Here is a 21097-nt window from a genome sequence, read left to right as displayed (position 1 = left end):
GAACCATTAAATGGCATAGGTCACTTAGGTTTTACTGAACTATTTATAAAAAAAAAACTAACAGCTTGTGATAACTAATTAGTAATAAAGTAAGCTTATTTTATTGTAATATTTAGTAGGAAATAGTTATATTCGAAAAAAATACAAATTTATTAATTAAATAGGAAACTGTTTTATTTCCATTACAAAACATACTTATAATTAAAAATGACAGAACACAAAGTATTTCATCCATTCCCCATAAAGTGTCAGGGAATAGCTAACTAAAAACGTTTTTAAGGAATTAATTGTATCGTATTTCCAACCTTTTAGATTGCAGCTATAACGGTTTGCGACAGCATTTAATATATTTATGTGTATGATCGTAGAAATAAGACCACCATCGACGCATGGTGTTTTTTAAAACAGGAGTAGCGCAGGTAGGTAACGGGGTTAGATTCACTTTAACATCAATATCATTGACTCCCTTTACAAACCAATCTGACCACGCGCCGCTAAACCATTGGAGCTTGAATGCAGCCACTGTGCAGCCATTAAGAATTATCGAATCTGCGTAAACATCGAGGTTTGCATGCCAGCGGCAATCATGGGTAGGTGCACTTGTTACTTCAGTACACACGCTCTGTTGTTGCACATGCAACACTTCATCGCCACAGAAAACACTCGAAATTACGAGAAAAAAAGCTAACTTAAACATTCTTCAATTCTATCAAACTATGTTAAACTTTTTGAGGTCTTCTTTAAATACTAAACATATATGACTCATCATAATCTTTAATGTGTATTAAACATTTAAAGATTAACGTGATACCCGTAATAACTTAATTGAACCACGCACAACATACGTTATGTTTTTTGACATATTTTCAAAACAATATTGATAAAATGTTTATTTATAAACTCTCTATTTATGTTTATTTAATTAACTCTACTTTAAACATTAATGACAAAAACAATAATGATATAACTTTACTTATTAAGTTAATTAGAATTCCAGAAAAAGTATCTTTCTGTGTAAGCCAATGGTATATTATATAACAAGATGTCTAACGTCGATTCGAAAAGTGAAGCCGCTTTTTGCCCATTTTACAAATGGCGGATTAAATTTGTAAACAAATATTTTTAACTTTTCTAAAATGAAGTAAATATATTTTAAATTTAAATACTATTTACGTAAAAGTGTCAAGCGGAAATTATAACACTTGTAAATTAATAATTTATGATACCTTAATTCATTTTCGATTAAAAAGGGATTAAAGTTTTAAATAGAAAAGTAAAACGACAGGCGCTTTTTGAAGCATTTTTATGAATTAAAATACTTTTTAATAAACATAGGCTCATAAAAAATCTTATTTCAATCGTATTTTATAATTATTAAAATTTGATTTTGAAATATCTTTAACTTGTTGGACTTTTATTTTTCTTAAAAACGCAGTGGTTTTAATAAAGTACAAAATATCTATTAATGTTAAGTTTTGTTAATAACGAATTATTATATTTAAATGTTAGTTCTAATTGTCAGTTTGGTATTTTTTTACTTAATTAATGTTATTTGTTGAGTTAATATAAAGTGCACATGGTGACCAAGTGGTCTGGGTAATATGAGCACTTTTGCTACTTTATTAAAACCACTGCGTTTTTAAGAAAAATAAAAGTCCAACAAGTTAAAGATATTTCAAAATCAAATTTTAATAATTATAAAATACGATTGAAATAAGATTTTTTATGAGCCTATGTTTATTAAAAAGTATTTTAATTCATAAAAATGCTTCAAAAAGCGCCTGTCGTTTTACTTTTCTATTTAAAACTTTAATCCCTTTTTAATCGAAAATGAATTAAGGTATCATAAATTATTAATTTACAAGTGTTGTAATTTCCGCTTGACACTTTTACGTAAATAGTATTTAAATTTAAAATATATTTACTTCATTTTAGAAAAGTTAAAAATATTTGTTTACAAATTTAATCCGCCATTTGTAAAATGGGCAAAAAGCGGCTTCACTTTTCGAATCGACGTTAGACATCTTGTTATATAATATACCATTGGCTTACACAGAAAGATACTTTTTCTGGAATTCTAATTAACTTAATAAGTAAAGTTATATCATTATTGTTTTTGTCATTAATGTTTAAAGTAGAGTTAATTAAATAAACATAAATAGAGAGTTTATAAATAAACATTTTATCAATATTGTTTTGAAAATATGTCAAAAAACATAACGTATGTTGTGCGTGGTTCAATTAAGTTATTACGGGTATCACGTTAATCTTTAAATGTTTAATACACATTAAAGATTATGATGAGTCATATATGTTTAGTATTTAAAGAAGACCTCAAAAAGTTTAACATAGTTTGATAGAATTGAAGAATGTTTAAGTTAGCTTTTTTTCTCGTAATTTCGAGTGTTTTCTGTGGCGATGAAGTGTTGCATGTGCAACAACAGAGCGTGTGTACTGAAGTAACAAGTGCACCTACCCATGATTGCCGCTGGCATGCAAACCTCGATGTTTACGCAGATTCGATAATTCTTAATGGCTGCACAGTGGCTGCATTCAAGATCCAATGGTTTAGCGGCGCGTGGTCAGATTGGTTTGTAAAGGGAGTCAATGATATTGATGTTAAAGTGAATCTAACCCCGTTACCTACCTGCGCTACTCCTGTTTTAAAAAACACCATGCGTCGATGGTGGTCTTATTTCTACGATCATACACATAAATATATTAAATGCTGTCGCAAACCGTTATAGCTGTAATCTAAAAGATTGGAAATACGATACAATTAATTCCTTAAAAACGTTTTTAGTTAGCTATTCCCTGACACTTTATGGGGAATGGATGAAATACTTTGTGTTCTGTCATTTTTAATTATAAGTATGTTTTGTAATGGAAATAAAACAGTTTCCTATTTAATTAATAAATTTGTATTTTTTTCGAATATAACTATTTCCTACTAAATATTACAATAAAATAAGCTTACTTTATTACTAATTAGTTATCACAAGCTGTTAGTTTTTTTTTTATAAATAGTTCAGTAAAACCTAAGTGACCTATGCCATTTAATGGTTCATATATTTAGACATATTGGTTTGTGCATACAAATTTGTTGTTTTTTTCTACATTTAAAACTGTGCGTTTATTTTTATTATTATGACTTTATCATTTATTATAAGGAAAACACGTACGCTTATAGAAAATGTTTCTAATAGCATACCTAATGGTATTATTTAAAATGGGCGTAAAGGAGTAAGAAAAAAAAAGGGATAAATATAAAAGAACGTGCGAACTATTCAACTATACGTTTTTAGAGTTTTGAAGTATGCCAATGAAGTATTTTAAAAAGACAACGCAATGTTAAAAAGATCTCTCTAATAGAATACATCAGACACGGTGTTCTAAAACTATTCTTAACCTTAAAAAGCCTTTCCCCGAAGAACTAATTTAAAAGCATATATAAACATATACATCGACCCCTGTTGGCGAAACAGTTTAAATCACAAAATAAATTAACTTCGCTGTAATCATAACTCATGCCGATTGCAAAATAAGTATCCCAACTTTAGTTTCAGTAATAATAATATACAACCGTGTTTGTTTTCAATATATATTAATGTAAATATATATATAAATATATACATATATATATATATATATATATATATATATATATATATATATATATATATATATATATATATATATATATATATATATATATTATATATATATATATTTATATATTTACATACATATATATATTTATATATACATATATTAGTAAAAAACACTTATCTAACTTTTATGTTCTACTTTAAGTTTCACCATTGCTGGATCATCAGGAAGAGTTATTAAATCTCAAAAAAAGTTCAATCTATAAAAATTTTTTAATTACTATATTTTTTTTGTTAACGGAAAGTTACAAGAAGTAATTATTAAATAAATTTCTTTGAAATGGGAATAGTTTAATTTGGTCAATTGTTTTTATAATTTTTATGAGGTACCCAGTGGACACACGACGTAATTTCAACGTTGATTTACGGTTGATTTTTAGTCGCGACGTCATATAACCAAAAATCAACATTCTATCAACGTTGAAAATTCGTTGAAAACGATCAACTTAACGCGACGTTGAATCAACGTTAATTCAACGTCTATATTATGAGTTTCATCGTTCGTTTTGCATTTTGAGAACTCAAATACGCATGCGTGACTTTACGAGTCATTGATTAGGCCATCTATCGCCATTTTATAAGGTTTTGAGTTTGTCAATTTAACGATACCACATTGCTTAATTTGCGATGCATTAGTGATAAATATTAAATAGATCTTTTTTTTTATTTCATCAGTGTGTATTGCATAAAGAATTTGCTTGAATTTGTTTTAGAGTTTAAGTAAGTAGTTTTTTAGAAATTGATTAAATTGTTTTACTATAAATGTTAGTATATTTGACTATACTAATTTATATTATATAAATATAAAATATATATTATCAATGTTATATATATATATATATATATATATATATATATATATATATATATATATATATATATATATATATATATATATATATATATATATATATATATATATATATATATATATATATATATATATATATATATATATATATATATATATATATATATATATATACAACCCGTAGATGTTGTCCGAAAGTTTTTTCCATATTTTGTTGACAAAAAGTAAAAATTAAAATGCAAGACCGGAATTATTTTTTTTTATTAATTGAGAGACTGCCTGCCCTAACCAAACCCTCAGTCGATGTAGCAACACTCCCTTGCGGGTCAGGCTAAAAGATAGTAGATGTAGCAGCACTCCCTTGCGGGTCAAGCTATTTGTCAGTCAATGTAGCAGCACTCCCTTGCGATTCAGGCTATAAGATAGTCGATGTAGCAACACTCCGCGCATGATTTACAGTAAAAATATAAAAATAAAAACATTTTATTAAAAAAATTAAAAATGAAAACATTTTATTAAAAAAAAACAAAAAAAAAACATTGTTTATATTGTTAAAAACATTCAGAATGTTTCTAAAAACATTCTGGTCAATTAAATTTGCGTTTTTGTGGGTTTTTTAAAAAACGATCAGTTTGTTATTAAATTAATGGTTTTAACTTTCTGACAACTCGCAAATGTTGGACGAAAGTCAAAAGAAATTAAAAGTGACGTATGTGTTGGCGTAAGAATCACTTTTTTCCTTCCGCTCTTTCCAAATATAAAAAAAATATAAAAATAATAATAACAATAATAAAATTACTATAATATAGTGTTATGATTATTATAGTCTATATGAGATTTTATTAACATATCTTATATTTTATGTATATATCATATGTTATATATAATAATATTATATATATATATATATATATATATATATATATATATATATATATATATATATATATATATATATATATATATATATATATATATATATATATATATAAATATATTATATGTAATATATCATATAATATATTTATATAAATATATTATATGTAATATATCATATATTATATGTAAATATAAATATATAAATAAATATACATATATAATATATACCGTGAAAATGAACATCGATGCCAAGTTTACTAAATGGTGAAGAATCACGCACTATATAACTAAACAGTGTGTTTTATGTTATTTTAATTTAGCTATTTTATTCTAAAAACTTCCACTTGTATATATACATATATATATATATATATATATATATATATATATATATATATATATATATATATATATATATATATATATATATATATATATATACATACATATATATATATACATATATATATATATATACATATACATATTATATATATATATATATATATATATATATATATATATATATATATATATATATATATTTATATATATATATATATACATACTATAAAAGTGCCTTCTGTTGTTTAGGGAAATGGCTACCCGGTTAAAGCGATGGAGTCGGAATAATGTTTTGGTTAATGAGCTTCTTAGTAGTGACATTGGTATTGATTGCTCAGCTTCATTAAATGAAGATGTCTGTAGCAGCAGCAATTATGAGGCTACTACAATAGTAGACTCTGAATATAATTCAGACTCTATCTTACAGGATGAAATTTAAAACTAAAAATAAAAGCAACTCAGATGAAAGAAAATTAAGAGGGAAAATAAAGGGGGAGGGGGGAAATATTCCGGACTTTTTCCGTAAACAATTTTTCGGATTTTTCAAATTTGACCCGGATGATCTATTATATATATGTATTATTTTTATTGAAATTGACCTATTTCTACAGAAAAAAAAGTCATTGAATTTTTGAAATTTTAAAACCGTTCGGAATTCCGCGGTATACGCGGTGCCATTGGGCTACCTAACCTGATATTGTATCAAAGTTTAATGTATTTATAAAAATAATAAATTTTTGTTGTAGGTTGATGACCAATGGTTTACAATCAAAGTTCAACATGGCTGGCGGCAGGGGTAAAGAGAAATTTGAAGGTACAAACATTTGTAAGGTTGTTGTTGGTAAGTCATGAGTAATGTTATCAGTTATTGAAAAACACAATTTGATGATTTGGTGCTACTTTAATTTCGAGTTCCTGCTGCAGGCCTTCCCAGGAGAGGCGTGCGGTCGGTCGCTTTGAGTGACCACGCATATATATATATTTTTTGAGAGTTTGGCCACGGTTTTTTAGCATATATTAATGACGCATTTTTAAAAAGGCGCTGAAAAAACCTAACTAAATTGTCGTATTATGTTATTATTTTTATTCATAATTTATTCTTATTATTAATATAAAAATATGAACATAAAAATGAAATATATATATATATTTATACTCTCTTTGCAATGACATCGCAAATGGTGGACGCTTTTTTCAAACGGTTGAAAATAACTTTTGAAAGGAAAAAAGTAAAAGGGAAAAGAAAACATTTATAAATTAAACAAAAATAAAATCAACAAAAAAGAAGAATAATTAAACGTTTTAAAAGAAAAAAAGAAAAAGAAATATCTGTAAGAAAATAAGTAAAAAAGTAATGAAAATAGAAGTTAAAAAAAAAACGTTAATGAATGAACTATATAAAAAGAATGGCAAAGAAAGAAAAAAAAACTATTTAAACATCGGAACCACGTTCGGCAAATCAAGATTTTTTTTTATTTTTTCATTTATTTCTTTAGTTTTCTTTCATTTATTTCTTAGGATTATTTATTTTATTATTTATTTATTTTTCTTCAGTTTTTTAGCGTATATAGTTTTACTTATTATTTTTTGTTAGTCTTTTATTTATTTTTAATTAATATTTATTTTTAATGATATATAAACTTTTTTTTTATACAGTTACATATTATTTGTTTTTATTTTCATTTTAGCCATTTATTACATATGTTTTATTCTACCGTGTATTATTATTTTTTTTAATCCTTTTTTTTTGTTTTTTGTTTTTTTTGCCAAAGGTAATTTTTTGTTTTGTTTTTAATGTTTGTTGTAACTTTTGTTTTGTTTTGATTTTCTCAGTGTTTTTCTGTTTATATTGTATTTATTTATTTGGTCATAATATTTGCAATATATTTTGATTATTATATTATAACAACTATGATTATATTAATATATTTACTAAATCTTTATAATTTTTTTAGCAGTAGTCGTTTTTATGTCATCGTAAGTTGTTACGTTTTGTCAGGTTATTACTGTTTGTAACTGTAACTTTGTAAGTAAAAACGATTGCTGTATGAAAAGTAATACCGATTTATTTAAATTATTATAATTACTTTATTATTATTATTACTATCATTGTTATTGTTATTATTCTTATTACTATTATTAATATTATTACAAAGATTAATTGTATATAAGTAAACTATTTTTTTAAGGTATTTACTTGAGATTAGTATTTCAATACTATTTGTAAATAGCCGTGAAAATTTATTTTCAGAATATATATGATTGATTGATTGATTGATTGATTGATATACTTATTTAAAATTTTTTTTTCTTTTCTTATTACAATTTTTTTTTTATGTCTAGTAAACATAAAAAAAAATTTATTTATTTATATTTATTTTTTATTTATTTATATTATCATTATTTATAATATATTTTTAGGTGTTGATTTTTTCAGCAACGATATTTGAGACAAGTCGAAAAAATAAACAGAAAATGTGACCGAAAATTTTTTAATCTATTTTGAAAAATAATCTCTGCTGAAGCGGGATGCGAACCCGGGTCCCCACGGCTCTATGTAATGTCTTAACCGAATGAGCTAAACGTTCATGTGCTTATCTAAAACCTTGTAGATAATAATTCTTCTAGAACTTAGAAGTTATTTTTTGTAGAAAGACGTATGCGAAAAAATTTAGTAATGCGAAAAAATTTAAAAAGACGTATGCTAAAAAATTTAAGTATGCGAAAAAATTTAAATTAGAAAAAAAAATATGTAAAATAGAAAAAAAAAAATTTTTGTTATAAGAAAAAAAAATCCAAAAAAAAAATATATATATATTATTTTTATGTTATTATTTCCTTATTAATGAAAAGAATAAATTATTAAAAAAATTACAAAATAATACAACGAATTTAATTTGATTTTTTCAGCGCCTTTTTAAAAATGCGTTATTTTTAATATATGCTAAAAAAGCGTGGCCGAGTTATCCAAAAAAAAAAAAATATCCGTGTTCACTCAAGGCGTGCGACCGCACGCCTCTCCTGGGAAGGCCTGTGCTGTACTTGTTGCAAATTACTCAGGCAATACCTTTTTTTATAGAGAGCGTCATGCTTAGTAAAGCGACTGCTATAGTTGCTGAAGTCAGAACAGATATCATGAGTTTGTTGAAATATGCACCCGACAGATCTAATGGTGGCGGTCGGTGCGTAAATGACGGTTCGAATATGTTAATATAAAATGTATATATAAAATGTTAACATTCTATCTATTTCTTATATAAACTCCCTTAAAATAATTTTTTGAACATGAAATACACTACTTTTAGCGCAAAATATTGCTTTTTTATTGTCTTATTTTATCGCAATCCAAGTCGAGACAATTAAAATGTTAACGATGACAATTTAACATGGCTGCAGCCTATTGGATATAAGTTATATCCAATAGGCTGTATAATTTTTATCAAAGGACCAAAATTTAACGTTGAAATTAGGTTGTTTGAACGTTGTTTTAGCGTCTTATCAACAATATATCAACCATATATGGTTGATATATTGTCGATAAGACGTTAAAACAACGTAATTTCAACGTTGAACTTTTAATTTTCATTTTATCGAAGTTGAAATATGAATGATATGTAGTCGATAAGACGTTATAACAACGTTGAAACAACGTTTTCATTGACGTTGTTTCAACATCGTGGTTTTCAACGTCGGATTTTGTTTCCAATTCCACCAAATTTCAACGTTGTTTCAACATTGCATTTCGTCGGTTTGCGACGTTGTTTCAACGTTATTTCAACGTCATTGTGCCCACTGTGTATTTGTTTTCGTGTCTACATTTAGAAATTAATTCAGATATTTTATTTAATAAATTTTCTTGATTTAAATGAGTTATTATTTCAAATTTTTCTTGCAAACATAGCATACATTTTTTGGAAATGTTATTAGAGGCAGGGGCAGATTTTAGAATAGTAATTTACCATTGTAAATTAAAATTTTTATTTTTTTCTTTTAAATCCCAAATATATTTTGACAGCGTAGTCTTTTATGAATATTTTTTGTGTTTAAACGATTGTTTGTGGTTGGCGTATTTTAACGTTTTTTCCATTCCCCCTCGGTTAAGCCAATATATTGTTTATCAGGGTTATTTTGTGAGGAAACAATGCACTTGTAAATTATATTTTTCGAAAGGCATTTTCCATTTAGAGGGCAATCTATTTTTTGTTTACAATTACAATAATCAGTGTTTTTTTCTTTTATATGTTCATTTTTATTAATTAACGTGTAGTTGTGGCCTTTTATAATTCTTTCTAAATTTTTTGTACTAACTATTGCTTTAATTTCTGTTAAAAATCTTATGTAATTTATTAGAGGGAGGAAAAATGTTTGTCTACTAATTTTTAGAAAAATTTTACCTATATTTGTTGAAACATTTTTGCTGTACCAAATTATGTTTCTATTTCTATTACGCTTTTTTGCAATTTTCTTTTCAAATTTTAGCTCGAAATTTTGAAAGCCATTTTTTTAAGGGCATCTTCATAAACGCGTTTAGAGGAGTTGAAAATATTTTCATAAGAAGAGTTTTGGTTTAGCCTATTGTTAATTGAAATTGGAATTTGTTTTAGAATTTGAGGGGGATGGTTCGAATTCACATTATTAAACAATAATTTGTCGTTAGGTTTTTTGAAGAGCTTATAGGAACTTTCTGAGAGGTTAAATTTGACATCAAGAAAATTCACTATTTTTAAATTTATATTTATTTCAATTTGGAAGCCAATATTTTTAAAAACTTTAATAATATCTTTTCTAATTTTATCGAGTTGTGGCCCTGATTTTTTATGCATTATTATTAAACCGTCGTCGCGATAAAGACCTAATTGATTAATTTGGATTATTTTAGCTAGGGTATTTAAAATATATAAACCTACAAATTCGCAAATTTTTGCTCCGTCGTAACTTCCCATTGTTACATCAAAGCATTCGTGCGTGGTTTTTTTCTTCCATGTTTTCTTATCAAAATAGAGTAAATTTTTTCTGCAGTGCTTAATTATACGGATAGTGTCCTCAGTAATTACTAACTGGGATTTTCCAAATTCTATTGTTTTATCTAAAATTTCTGCTGTAATTGAGGGGTAAAAAACAATAGTATCAAATTGTATAAATGTGCATTCATTTTTATTGTTAATTTTAGAAAACCAATCTATAACATCAGTGGTATTTTTCCACTGATGTAAACCTAATTTTTTCCGAATAGAGTTATTAATTTTGTTTAGTTTTATTTTACTAACGTGCCCTAGTTCACTTTTTGAGGGTACTAGTAGCCTACAAGGGAGTTTATTTTGAAAATTTGGTTTGTGATCTTTTAGTGAAACAAACGCTTGCGCAGGTGCAACTGATTCAATTCTCGCATCTAAATTAATATTTTTGGCGATGTTTTAAGCTTCTAAATTAATGGCGTTTTCCAAGTTTTTTGGTGCTTTTGTATAATTATTAGAAATATTATTGCGCAGTATTTTTTGATGAGTTTCTGGGGTACTTTGGTAAATGTTGCTTGTTTTGTCAGCAAAGACTAAAATATTAGGGTTCAATTTTATATTATTAATGTCTAGTTTTAATATATATATATATATATATATATATATATATATATATATATATATATATATATATATATATATATATATATATATATATATATATATATATATATATACATATATATATATATATGTATACATATATATATATGTATCTTAAAGTAAATAAGTAAAAAAATAATATCTTATCAACGTAGAAATATAAAGAACAAAGCTAAATATAAAAAAATAGAACGGAAATTTCGAGCTGGAGCAATTGAATCAGCTGAGCAACGAGCGAAGATAGAGGCAGACGTATTGCTAAACGAAAAGAATACCGAAAACAAGCATTGTAGTGACGAACGATTAAACAATGTCTCCTCTTTATCTGACCATTTATTAACCATCCCATCAACAGAAAAAAGAGAATATTGTTATTGAAAAGTTCGAAACAGTAAATATATAAAATGTTTAAACAATATTATTTATCAAACATATATAAATTGTTAATATATGTTTGATAAATAATATTGTGTGTTAAATGAATTTTTGTTATTATTTTCATTCACTACTACTCAATATGCTCCAGTCCACTCCCTATCGGTCTATGAAATTAATAAATAGAACTTCTATGTATAAATTCTATCGAGTAATAGCGGTTATAAACGCAAGAAATCAATGCCCTGGTTTCTTTCGTTTGTGAAAGAAACCAGGACTAGTTTTAATTCTATATTTATTTATGTTTCAGGGGAAATGAAGGAACAAAAAACGAAAGAATCAACATGGAAATACAAATCTGATGCTGAAAAATATGCTCAAAAACGACAACATGAATTAAAAGCAGCTGGAAATGATCCAAAACAATTAAAGTTAACGGTAGGTCTCGCGTCAGTGCAAGTGCCACAAATACAAAGAAAAGCTGGGACATCATATACAACAACAGAGAATGTAGAATTAACATCAACGTTCATTATGAATATCGCAAGTAAGCCTATTATTGAAACAGAGCTAATAACAAAGATTAGTGACCAATCTCTGTACAAGAAACAGACAATAAGTAAGATGTCATAATTGCAGCAGATAAAGGAGCAGAACTACACTATTCAGATACATTCTGAAACCGAAACATTACTGAAACTGAGAGACTCCCTGTAGAAATGGGTAACTATGAAGTGCCTGTGACTGCAACAGCGGACCTAACTCTAGCAGAAAAGATTATTTAGAACCAGACAGCGTTGTTAATGTCAATAAAAATGATCCAGTTAAATTTCTAAAGCTGAAAAATGCAAAGACAATTGATAAAAAGCAATTTAATGTATTAGGGCTAAATCAGTCAACAAAACATTCAAGGTTATCTAAGGTTATCAAGGTTATCTTACACTGAATCGGTTAAAGTTAATGACATTAAAGTTGTGCAGAAAAGGTCATGGCTAACTTACTCTCGACTATTATTTGTTTATGCTTTGGATCAAGAGAGGACACAAATTCTTTACGTAATAGGTTTGATAATTAGTCAAGCTTAAGTCACATAACAAAGCATTGCACTCAGAAAAACCATCGAAATGCTGCTGAACCTATGATCCATGCATTTTCAGACTCCACAATTGGTAAAATATTAAATATTGAAACCATGAGACATCTGAACAAAAAAAAGGTAAAGAAGCGGAGCAACTACATCAATACCTAATGCGAGTTATTGATGCTCTTCGGTATTTGCTCGCAGAGATTATTTCTTTACGTGAAAATGAGGAAACAAACTTTTACAATGACTCTGAAAAAAGTGAAATATTTCAATGTGGCGCGGGTAAATTTCTAAAGTTATTAAATTAACGCAGTCAGTATGATAAGGTGCTGAATAAAAATCTTTCAAATGTTCGTAGTACTCAAAAACAATCTGTTAGAAGGGGTGCTAGAATTACGCCTCTTTCTAATTGTACACAAAACAAGCTAATTCATGCTATGACACAGATAGTCAAGAAGGGTATTTCAGAAGAGGTAAATAACTCAGTATTCTTTTTACCATCAGCTGATGGCACCAATGATATTATACTCTGTAAACAAACTTTTACTGTATTACGTTATTTTCCGCTTGCTACAGAAAAGGTCGTTGTAAAGGAACTTCTAATTTAAATGGTTAAAACTGGAACAACTACTGGTGAAGGAAAAAGATAAAAAATCAAAGATGGAATCAAATCAATTAACGTAGATATTTAAAAGTGTGTAGGTATGTCTTTTGATGGTGCGAGCAATATGCAAGGAATAAACAAAGGAATTGCAACCTATTTGAAGCAGTGTTTCTCATGGCAACAAATATTTATTGTGGATCTCATGAAACAAATCTGGTTATGAAAGCTTGTGCAAAATCTTTTGTTGTTTCTGTTCACTTTATTGTAACAGAAAACAAGCCTCGTAATGTACAGAAATTAAAGACTTTTCTATACGGAAACTCAAGGAAACGAAATAAAATTTTTGAGAAGTGGAAATCTTTTCTTGAGAATGTGAATCAGTCTATTGAACTGACTGCTACCCACAGTGTTCGTTTCAGTGCCATACAAAATGCTACAGACCGACTGCTGACACTCTACCGTGCAGTAATCAATTGCCTTGAACAAGTCTCAAATGAGATGAAGTTTAAAATAAATACTCGAAGTAAAGCACAAGGTCTTTTATACCAATTTCAGTCATATGAAACAATTGTGACTTTATGTCACGTCAAAGAAATGTTTACTATCTTGGGTCCCCTAAATAAAATTCTTCAAGGAGAAACACTTGATTTTTCGTTTGCTTTAATGTCTGTCGATGTATCACTGGAAAAGCTTCAAGTATCAAGAGACAGTGCTGACCAAAATGCACAGTATCTGAAGATCTAAAGGTTTTGCTTCAGATGGTTGGAAACAAACTGCAACATCAAAGCACCCTTGTCCGTTTTGCATGACCTCATCTCCTAACTTTTAAAAAGCTGATCATTATTTCTTAGAATCTTTGTGAAGATTATGCAACCAATTAATATCTGATGGTGCAAAATTAAAAAATCCAAAAATGTTCACGATTATTAACAGGGGACAAAAATAAAAAAATAGTAGAGGTTTTAAATATTCCCAGTCTACATATACTTTTAGGTGTAATAGACAAAATTTTAAAAGAGATTGAGAAAAATTTGTTTGAAAACAAGGAGTGTGAGTTACAGTTTGTTAACCGATATCTGTCTGCAATAAACATCTGCAGAGTATCTTACCAAGGGCAGCATCCATTGGATGGCAATGCTTGCAATAAGTTGCTTAAAAACATAGACAGCTTTGAGCTGTTTTTCCGGAGTCCAGTCTTGGAGATCCCATATTCAAACACGTTAAGGTACTTAGAGATTTTAAAAAAGTAGTTGATGGCTGTTTTGAAGAATCATTAGGCTCTATTTATGTCAAAGATATAGAGCAATTCTCTCCGAGCTATAGAAATCTAGGGGCTACAATTCCTTTGAAGGTACACATAGTTGAGCAGCATATTATCGAATTCATCGACATGAAAGGTGTAGTCTTCGGTATGATAAATAAATTTGAAGTTTGACAAAAGATTAAAATAATATTTAATTATAATAATAGTAATTAAATACTTGTTATTACAATAATACAACAGTTTGTACAAGTTTAAACTTGCATAAACTATGACGGTTATTCATTAAATAGAAAAAAACTTATTTTGCGCATTTTATATTCTGTAGGCTTAGGTTATTTATTTATTTTTTTAAGTGCCCCAAGAAGTCCTTACGGTCTTGTCACAGAACACCGCGGAAGTGTTATTGGACCGAACAACCTCTTGAATCCATTTATTAGGATTTCAATCAGTTTTGGCGAATGAGAAAAGTTGTAGAACACAGCCCAAATTATATTAAAGCGCTAAAAAACGCAGTTGTTGCTTACAACTACAAACACAAATCAAGTAGTTTTCAATTTGCAGGTAGCTGGTAAAAAGTATAATATTAACCTCTTATAAACAATTATTTAACATAATTTCTTGATATATGACATGCAAAATATAAATAGTAAATTAAACACATAGATCAGAATTTTTTTTTACGGCGATAAAGTAATTGTAGCTAACCCTAATGGACCCCTAATACCCCACCCCTAGTGTATGATTCCTTAAAAGAATTTTTCAAAATTTTTTTGTGTTATATTAAACTAGATCAAAATTCATCAACAGATTTTAAATTTCATCAAAAAAAGATTTCTAGTTTAAAAGTTACGACCATTCAGTTACTTCAGGGGGTAAATTTGTGGAATTTTAAACTTCTTATGGTCATAAATCTTAAACGAAATAAATATTTTTGCATCATCCTCATTTGATACCAGTATTAACATACTAAAAATTTGAGCATGCCACATAGCTCTTAGTTTTCTATCTTGAGTAACAAAATTTCTAGGCACTCCCTAGGCCCCCAGTGAATAAAGTTGTTTTTTACATTTTTGAAATAAGGAAGAGTCTTCTGATATTAAACAAAAAAATTTCTGGGGATGTGTTGCAAGGTCTTAGACCATGTTCCTATGCACCGTTTAGACATAGTTGAGGTAACACAATGCTCTTACATATGCCTTTGTATATTTCTTGATCAATTGAAAAAAGAACTGTTGATAGCATTGAGGCACCTGGTATGTTAATTAACAAAAAAATATTAAAAAATGTTGGTTAATGTATATAAACATTGACCAAATTTTTTTTCTCTTTTGTGGTTAATATTCAAAACTATAAAAAAAACATTTTACGGAAAAGTTTTGGTATCGAGATAAATGGAAAATTTTGTGGAACAAATTTTTTTTAAATTTGGACGAAATCTGCCCAAAAAAAAATTAGTTCCGCAAAATAAAAATAAACTACAGATAAAACATTTACATCAGGATTTTATAATATACACATAAAAGAAAACTAAGTTGCAAAACTATAAAATTTAAATATATATATCAATTGCCATAACGTAAAGCAGCAAGGGCGTGCATATGAGAAGAAAATAGTACACAACTATTAAATTTCTTGTTAATTTATACAAATGTATTTAAAAACAACTAATAAATGAAAAAGAATTCGTTCATTATTTAAAAATATTAAACTTAATCCAAAATTCAATTATAAGTTTAATTTTTCAAAAAATTTAAATTCTTTCTCCTCTAACTAAAGTACGTTCATAAAAACTATTTCAAGGCATATCATTGTCACGCGATATTTACAAGTGACAGTTACAAACAGTATCTACTATATACAAAGCAACCTTTATGTGAAAAAAACGTAAACAAAACAAATTAAGTAATTTTCGAATATGAGACTTTTGAAGATATTAAATTTTTAAAGTTTCAGTTAAACCAGGAAGATTTTGCTTCTCAATAATATCTAAGAGTTGTTTCATTGTTTCTCGACGTTGCTTCTTAGCTTGATCCATGGTTTCCAGCTTTACAAACAAAGAATCAAGTTTGGAAACAATGCTTCCAATATTATGTTCAAGCCGATCAACGCGTCGCGCCAAACTAACGAAAACAAAAACGTATTAAATGAAAATTAACGAAAGCATATTAAAAAAATTAACGAAAACAAAAGCATTCTAAAAGATTTAAATAAAAAAAAAGCTTGTTTTGAAAAGAATAATTAAAAAAAAACTAGGTTATTCATTTAAAAAAGTAAATTAAGTCAAATTTTCAGAAAAAACCGTAGTCAAAGTTATATTAAAAAAGCATACATAGTATACTCTTTGTATCTGATAAGACCATTTTGTACTCCTTCTGTTCTATCCATTTCTAAAGCTGTTTCACTTTCATCATCACTTTCGTTGTCTTTAAAACTTTCAATATCAGTTTCCCATGTTGCTTGTTGTTGCGTTACATCTTCAATTTCATCATTTAGCTGATTCTAAAAATATTAAAATAAAATCTAAAAATATATGTTTTTAAATAAATTTTATTTACCAACACAACATTTTCATTATTTTTAAAACAAGTTATGATTAACAGGTTTTTTTTTAGTCAACGCAAATTTTCTTCTAAAAAAATTTTTTTTCTTCCTCTAGTAACCAAGTTAAAAAAGATAATAAATAGGAAAGCGAGTTGATAAATTTATACATGTTCAAAATCAACTATGAACTCATAACATAATAATTCTTCTTTTTTTCTGGAAAACTGAAATTAATATAGTACCATACTTGATTTAGTTTGTTTACTTTACTTTTACCAATTTTCAATTGGTTTATGTAACTTTTGATTAAAAACTCAATTTCAAAAAATTACCTTTATAATATCTTTATAGAGGTAAACTACCTATTGATTCATAATATTTTTAACAATATCTTTCAATAACTTTAAAATTTTTTATTCATAGTTTAGCCCCTTATTAAAACTATTTCTCAGCCCAAAAGTATATGTAACCAATAAAAATATAATGTTGCTTATATTGATGTAACTATTATAATATTTTATATTTTATATAATTTGCATATATTGTAAACCCTTTCAAACATCAACAATACTTCTTACAAAAAACAATGATTCTTGAAAAGCTGAATTTTACTGTTTAATAAAATTTTTTGTTTCAAATTTTCAGCTTCAAACTTTGTCAGAAGAAAAACCTGAACAATTGAGGCTTTAATTCCAAGAGGTTTAAAAGTTTCAAAGATTTACAAGTTATTCATTTTTCAAAGTTGTTAAGATGCAGCTACTTCAAGAAACCATTAAAGGCGATTTCAAATGAGATAAAGTACTATTTTTTTAATAAGTCAGCTTAGAACTTTTATATAGATAGAAAAGTCAGACTTTTACCATCACCAAAATGATTTTTTTTTAGTCAAAACCACCTCATTGAGGATTTAGTATAAAGAAATTCTGAGTTTCTAGCTCAACTTGTTTCTCTGCACAGTGGCCTTGTTCGTTAAGGTTCCTGTTTTGGAGTTAAAGAGTAAAGAGATGGTTGTAATCATAATTAAGTAGTCTCCTTGACTGAAGTGGCCCTCTCCACCTTTAGGACGTGAATAACAAAATAAATAAAAAATAAAAAAATAATAAAAAAACTAGATTTATATTAGAATGTTCTGGGTTATTTAAAAAAATAAATAAAGTTTTATTTACTAAAAAAGTTGTTAAACCTCCCTTAAGCTCAAATTTACTTTGAAAATTATGTCTCAAAACCACCCCTCCCTTGAAAAACAAATTTATGCAAACAAGCCAGATATCATTTTATGAAAATGATTGATTCATGAAACTTTAATATATAGATGTGCCAGATGCTCAGCGTGGACCCGGAAAAACTGCAGGAACACTGGGACCAAACTGGGTACTTGGCACATTTCTAATCAGCAATAAGAGGTCATAGTCTTAGAATTGAAAAAAAAAAATCAACCATTCTTCACCTTGACAAGACTTTTTCAATAATTGCACTGTGAATAAATAAAATGCTTTACCAATTGACATGGTAAATGCCGTCTGTGAACTCTTTTAAAGCTTGACTAGATAAATTTTTATTATCAACTTTATGAAAATTATTTAATTCCATTTTTAAAAACATTTTGGACTTTTAACTAAATCATAAACTATTATAAATAAAATATATTAGTGTAAGCTGTTATAACACATATATTACTATATACGCGTTTCACAATTAAACTTGCCACAGCATCTATATGACATTTTAATGCTTAAACATACATTGTCATCATATATGACATCGCACAGCATCTATATGACATCTCAATGCTTAAACATACATTGTCATCATTTGATATTGTTTAGTTCTATTTTTTGTTGATCAATTTTTTTCAGCTAAATATCTTCTATTTCAATTTAAAATAAAAATACTTTATAACATAGAACAAAGAAAAAAAATAATCTACATATGTTTTTTACAAACAAAATTATGCCAAAATAAAATATGCCTAAATACCGCCAATATAAAATATAGATGCCTCTTATGATTGAAGCAACTATAATAATAAGGTTATCAGGAAGATTGATAATGTAGATAAAGAAACAATATTGCAGACATTGTGGTACTTCTGAGGTTACTGAAAATAAAAAAGAATATTTTAAACCAAAAATAACTTGGTTTAAATTATTATTTTTTATTATATAAAATATTATTTTTTAAGATATCCCATTGATTTTATAATAAAAATTTAGTAATTTGTCAAATAACCATTATCTATTAAATCGTAAACAATGTTAATTAGAACTATCAAACAAGGTATCTCTACTGTAAAGCACTACATAAACACTCAAAACTATCAAATAAAACTATCAAACAGCATATCTCTGCTATAAACACTATCAAATAAAAACATATCTCTGATATAAAGCACTATACAAATTGTCAGATCTTATAATTATTATTATAATTATAAGATCTGACAATGTCCTTTATCTTAAAATGTCAACAAAGTCCTTAATCTTAAAATGTCAACAAAGTCCTTAATCTTAAAATGTCAACAAAGCATTCACCTTTTATATTTTCATATTGCATTTTCATATCATTTTCATATCATTTACCTTTTTTATATCAATATTCATATACTTTATATTTTGTTATTATCATTTAAAGTGATCAAATAATAAATTTTGATAAAACTTTACCTTTTGTGTCTCTAAATCTTTATTCATTTTGGTAATCTCTTCTTCATTAAGAATACGGTCTCCATCATTATCATATTTTGAAAAAACAGCTGCAATCTCAACATCAGAATGACCCCGTCTGAAAACATTTAAAAAGCAATTCAATTTGAAGAAATCAATAAGATATTAAAAAAAAAAAAAGTTCAAAAAAAATAAAACAATAAAACATACTTTTTAAGTTCTAATCTCCATTCTTCAAAATCCACAGTTTTGTCTTTATTTTTATCGGAAAATTGAAGAGCTTCCTGAATGTTAGCAATATTTTCTTTCTTTAACTTTAGCTTGGTCATCATATTATTGTACCCCTTCTTGAAGTAATCACTAAGCTGAAATTCATCTTTCTGCAATGCAATTTCTATTTTTACTTCTGCATAAGTTTCATTGACTATAGCCACAAACATGTTGAAAAGAATAAAGAACACAAAAAACACAAATGTGATAAAAAATATGGGACCCAATGTTGGTTGCGCATTTTGGAGGTCAGAAAAGGTAAAATCTCCGAGAATGATGCGAAACAATGAGTAACTTGAAAAACAAAACAAAAAAAACAATGGAGTAAATAACAAATAAGGAAAAAAACAAAAAACAGCAACAACAAAAACAACAAAAAAACATAAAATAAAAAACATAAAAATTGGTAGTAAGTGCAGATAAATAGTACTAGAAAAAAAGTAAAAATTAGAAAAATCCAAAAACTATTTACATGCAGCTCAAAATTGTTGAATAATCTTGTACAAGACAACCAAAAAGTAAATAACCTAATTGAGCATATGCTAAGAAAACAAGCATAAATATAACTGCAAATGCAGCAATGTCTTTTGCACCACGAGCTAAAGTTGATTGTAGCTGTGACATTGTTTTGTTGAATTTTATGAACTTGAAGATCTAAATAGTGACAGAAAAAATAAAAACTGATATGATGTATAATAATATAATTTGTTTAGTCAACATGGTTATTTGGAGGAGTTTAATAAAAAGCAAAAAAAACATGAAGCTATTGTTTATGTCTTTAATGTTGAAGAATGTGTGAGATAAGGATATTACTATCCTTATATCACATAAATAGGATAAAATAGGCGACAGCAATTTCAATAAATTTTTCCTATGATATATATACTTGGCTGAAATCACAAAAGGGGTTGTTACTTTTAAATAAAATATCACTTAAGAAGACAAGCATGACAGACATTATTAAAATTCAGGAGC

The 21097-nt window shown here is 27.0% G+C and overlaps 1 protein-coding gene across 1 annotated transcript in view; it reads right to left on the bottom strand.

The window, feature by feature from the left end:
* Positions 1–16119: 16119 nt before the first annotated feature.
* LOC100207545 (polycystin-2) overlaps positions 16120–21097 on the bottom strand; it is a 76390-nt gene continuing 71412 nt past the window's right edge. Inside the window, exons 11-15 of the mRNA XM_065813941.1 lie at positions 20595–20776; positions 20063–20416; positions 19853–19970; positions 16978–17147; positions 16120–16768 (exon numbers count right to left, since the gene is read on the bottom strand). Coding sequence (XP_065670013.1) covers positions 16582–16768; positions 16978–17147; positions 19853–19970; positions 20063–20416; positions 20595–20776 — 1011 coding nt within the window. The 3' untranslated portion in view covers positions 16120–16581. The remainder of the gene's footprint in view (positions 16769–16977; positions 17148–19852; positions 19971–20062; positions 20417–20594; positions 20777–21097) is intronic.

Source organism: Hydra vulgaris, chromosome 12, assembly GCF_038396675.1.
Source record: "Hydra vulgaris chromosome 12, alternate assembly HydraT2T_AEP".
Taxonomy (NCBI): Eukaryota; Metazoa; Cnidaria; class Hydrozoa; order Anthoathecata; family Hydridae; genus Hydra; species Hydra vulgaris.
The sequence above is the reverse complement of the archived record's forward strand: the minus strand, read 5'-3'. Positions and strand labels throughout refer to the sequence as shown.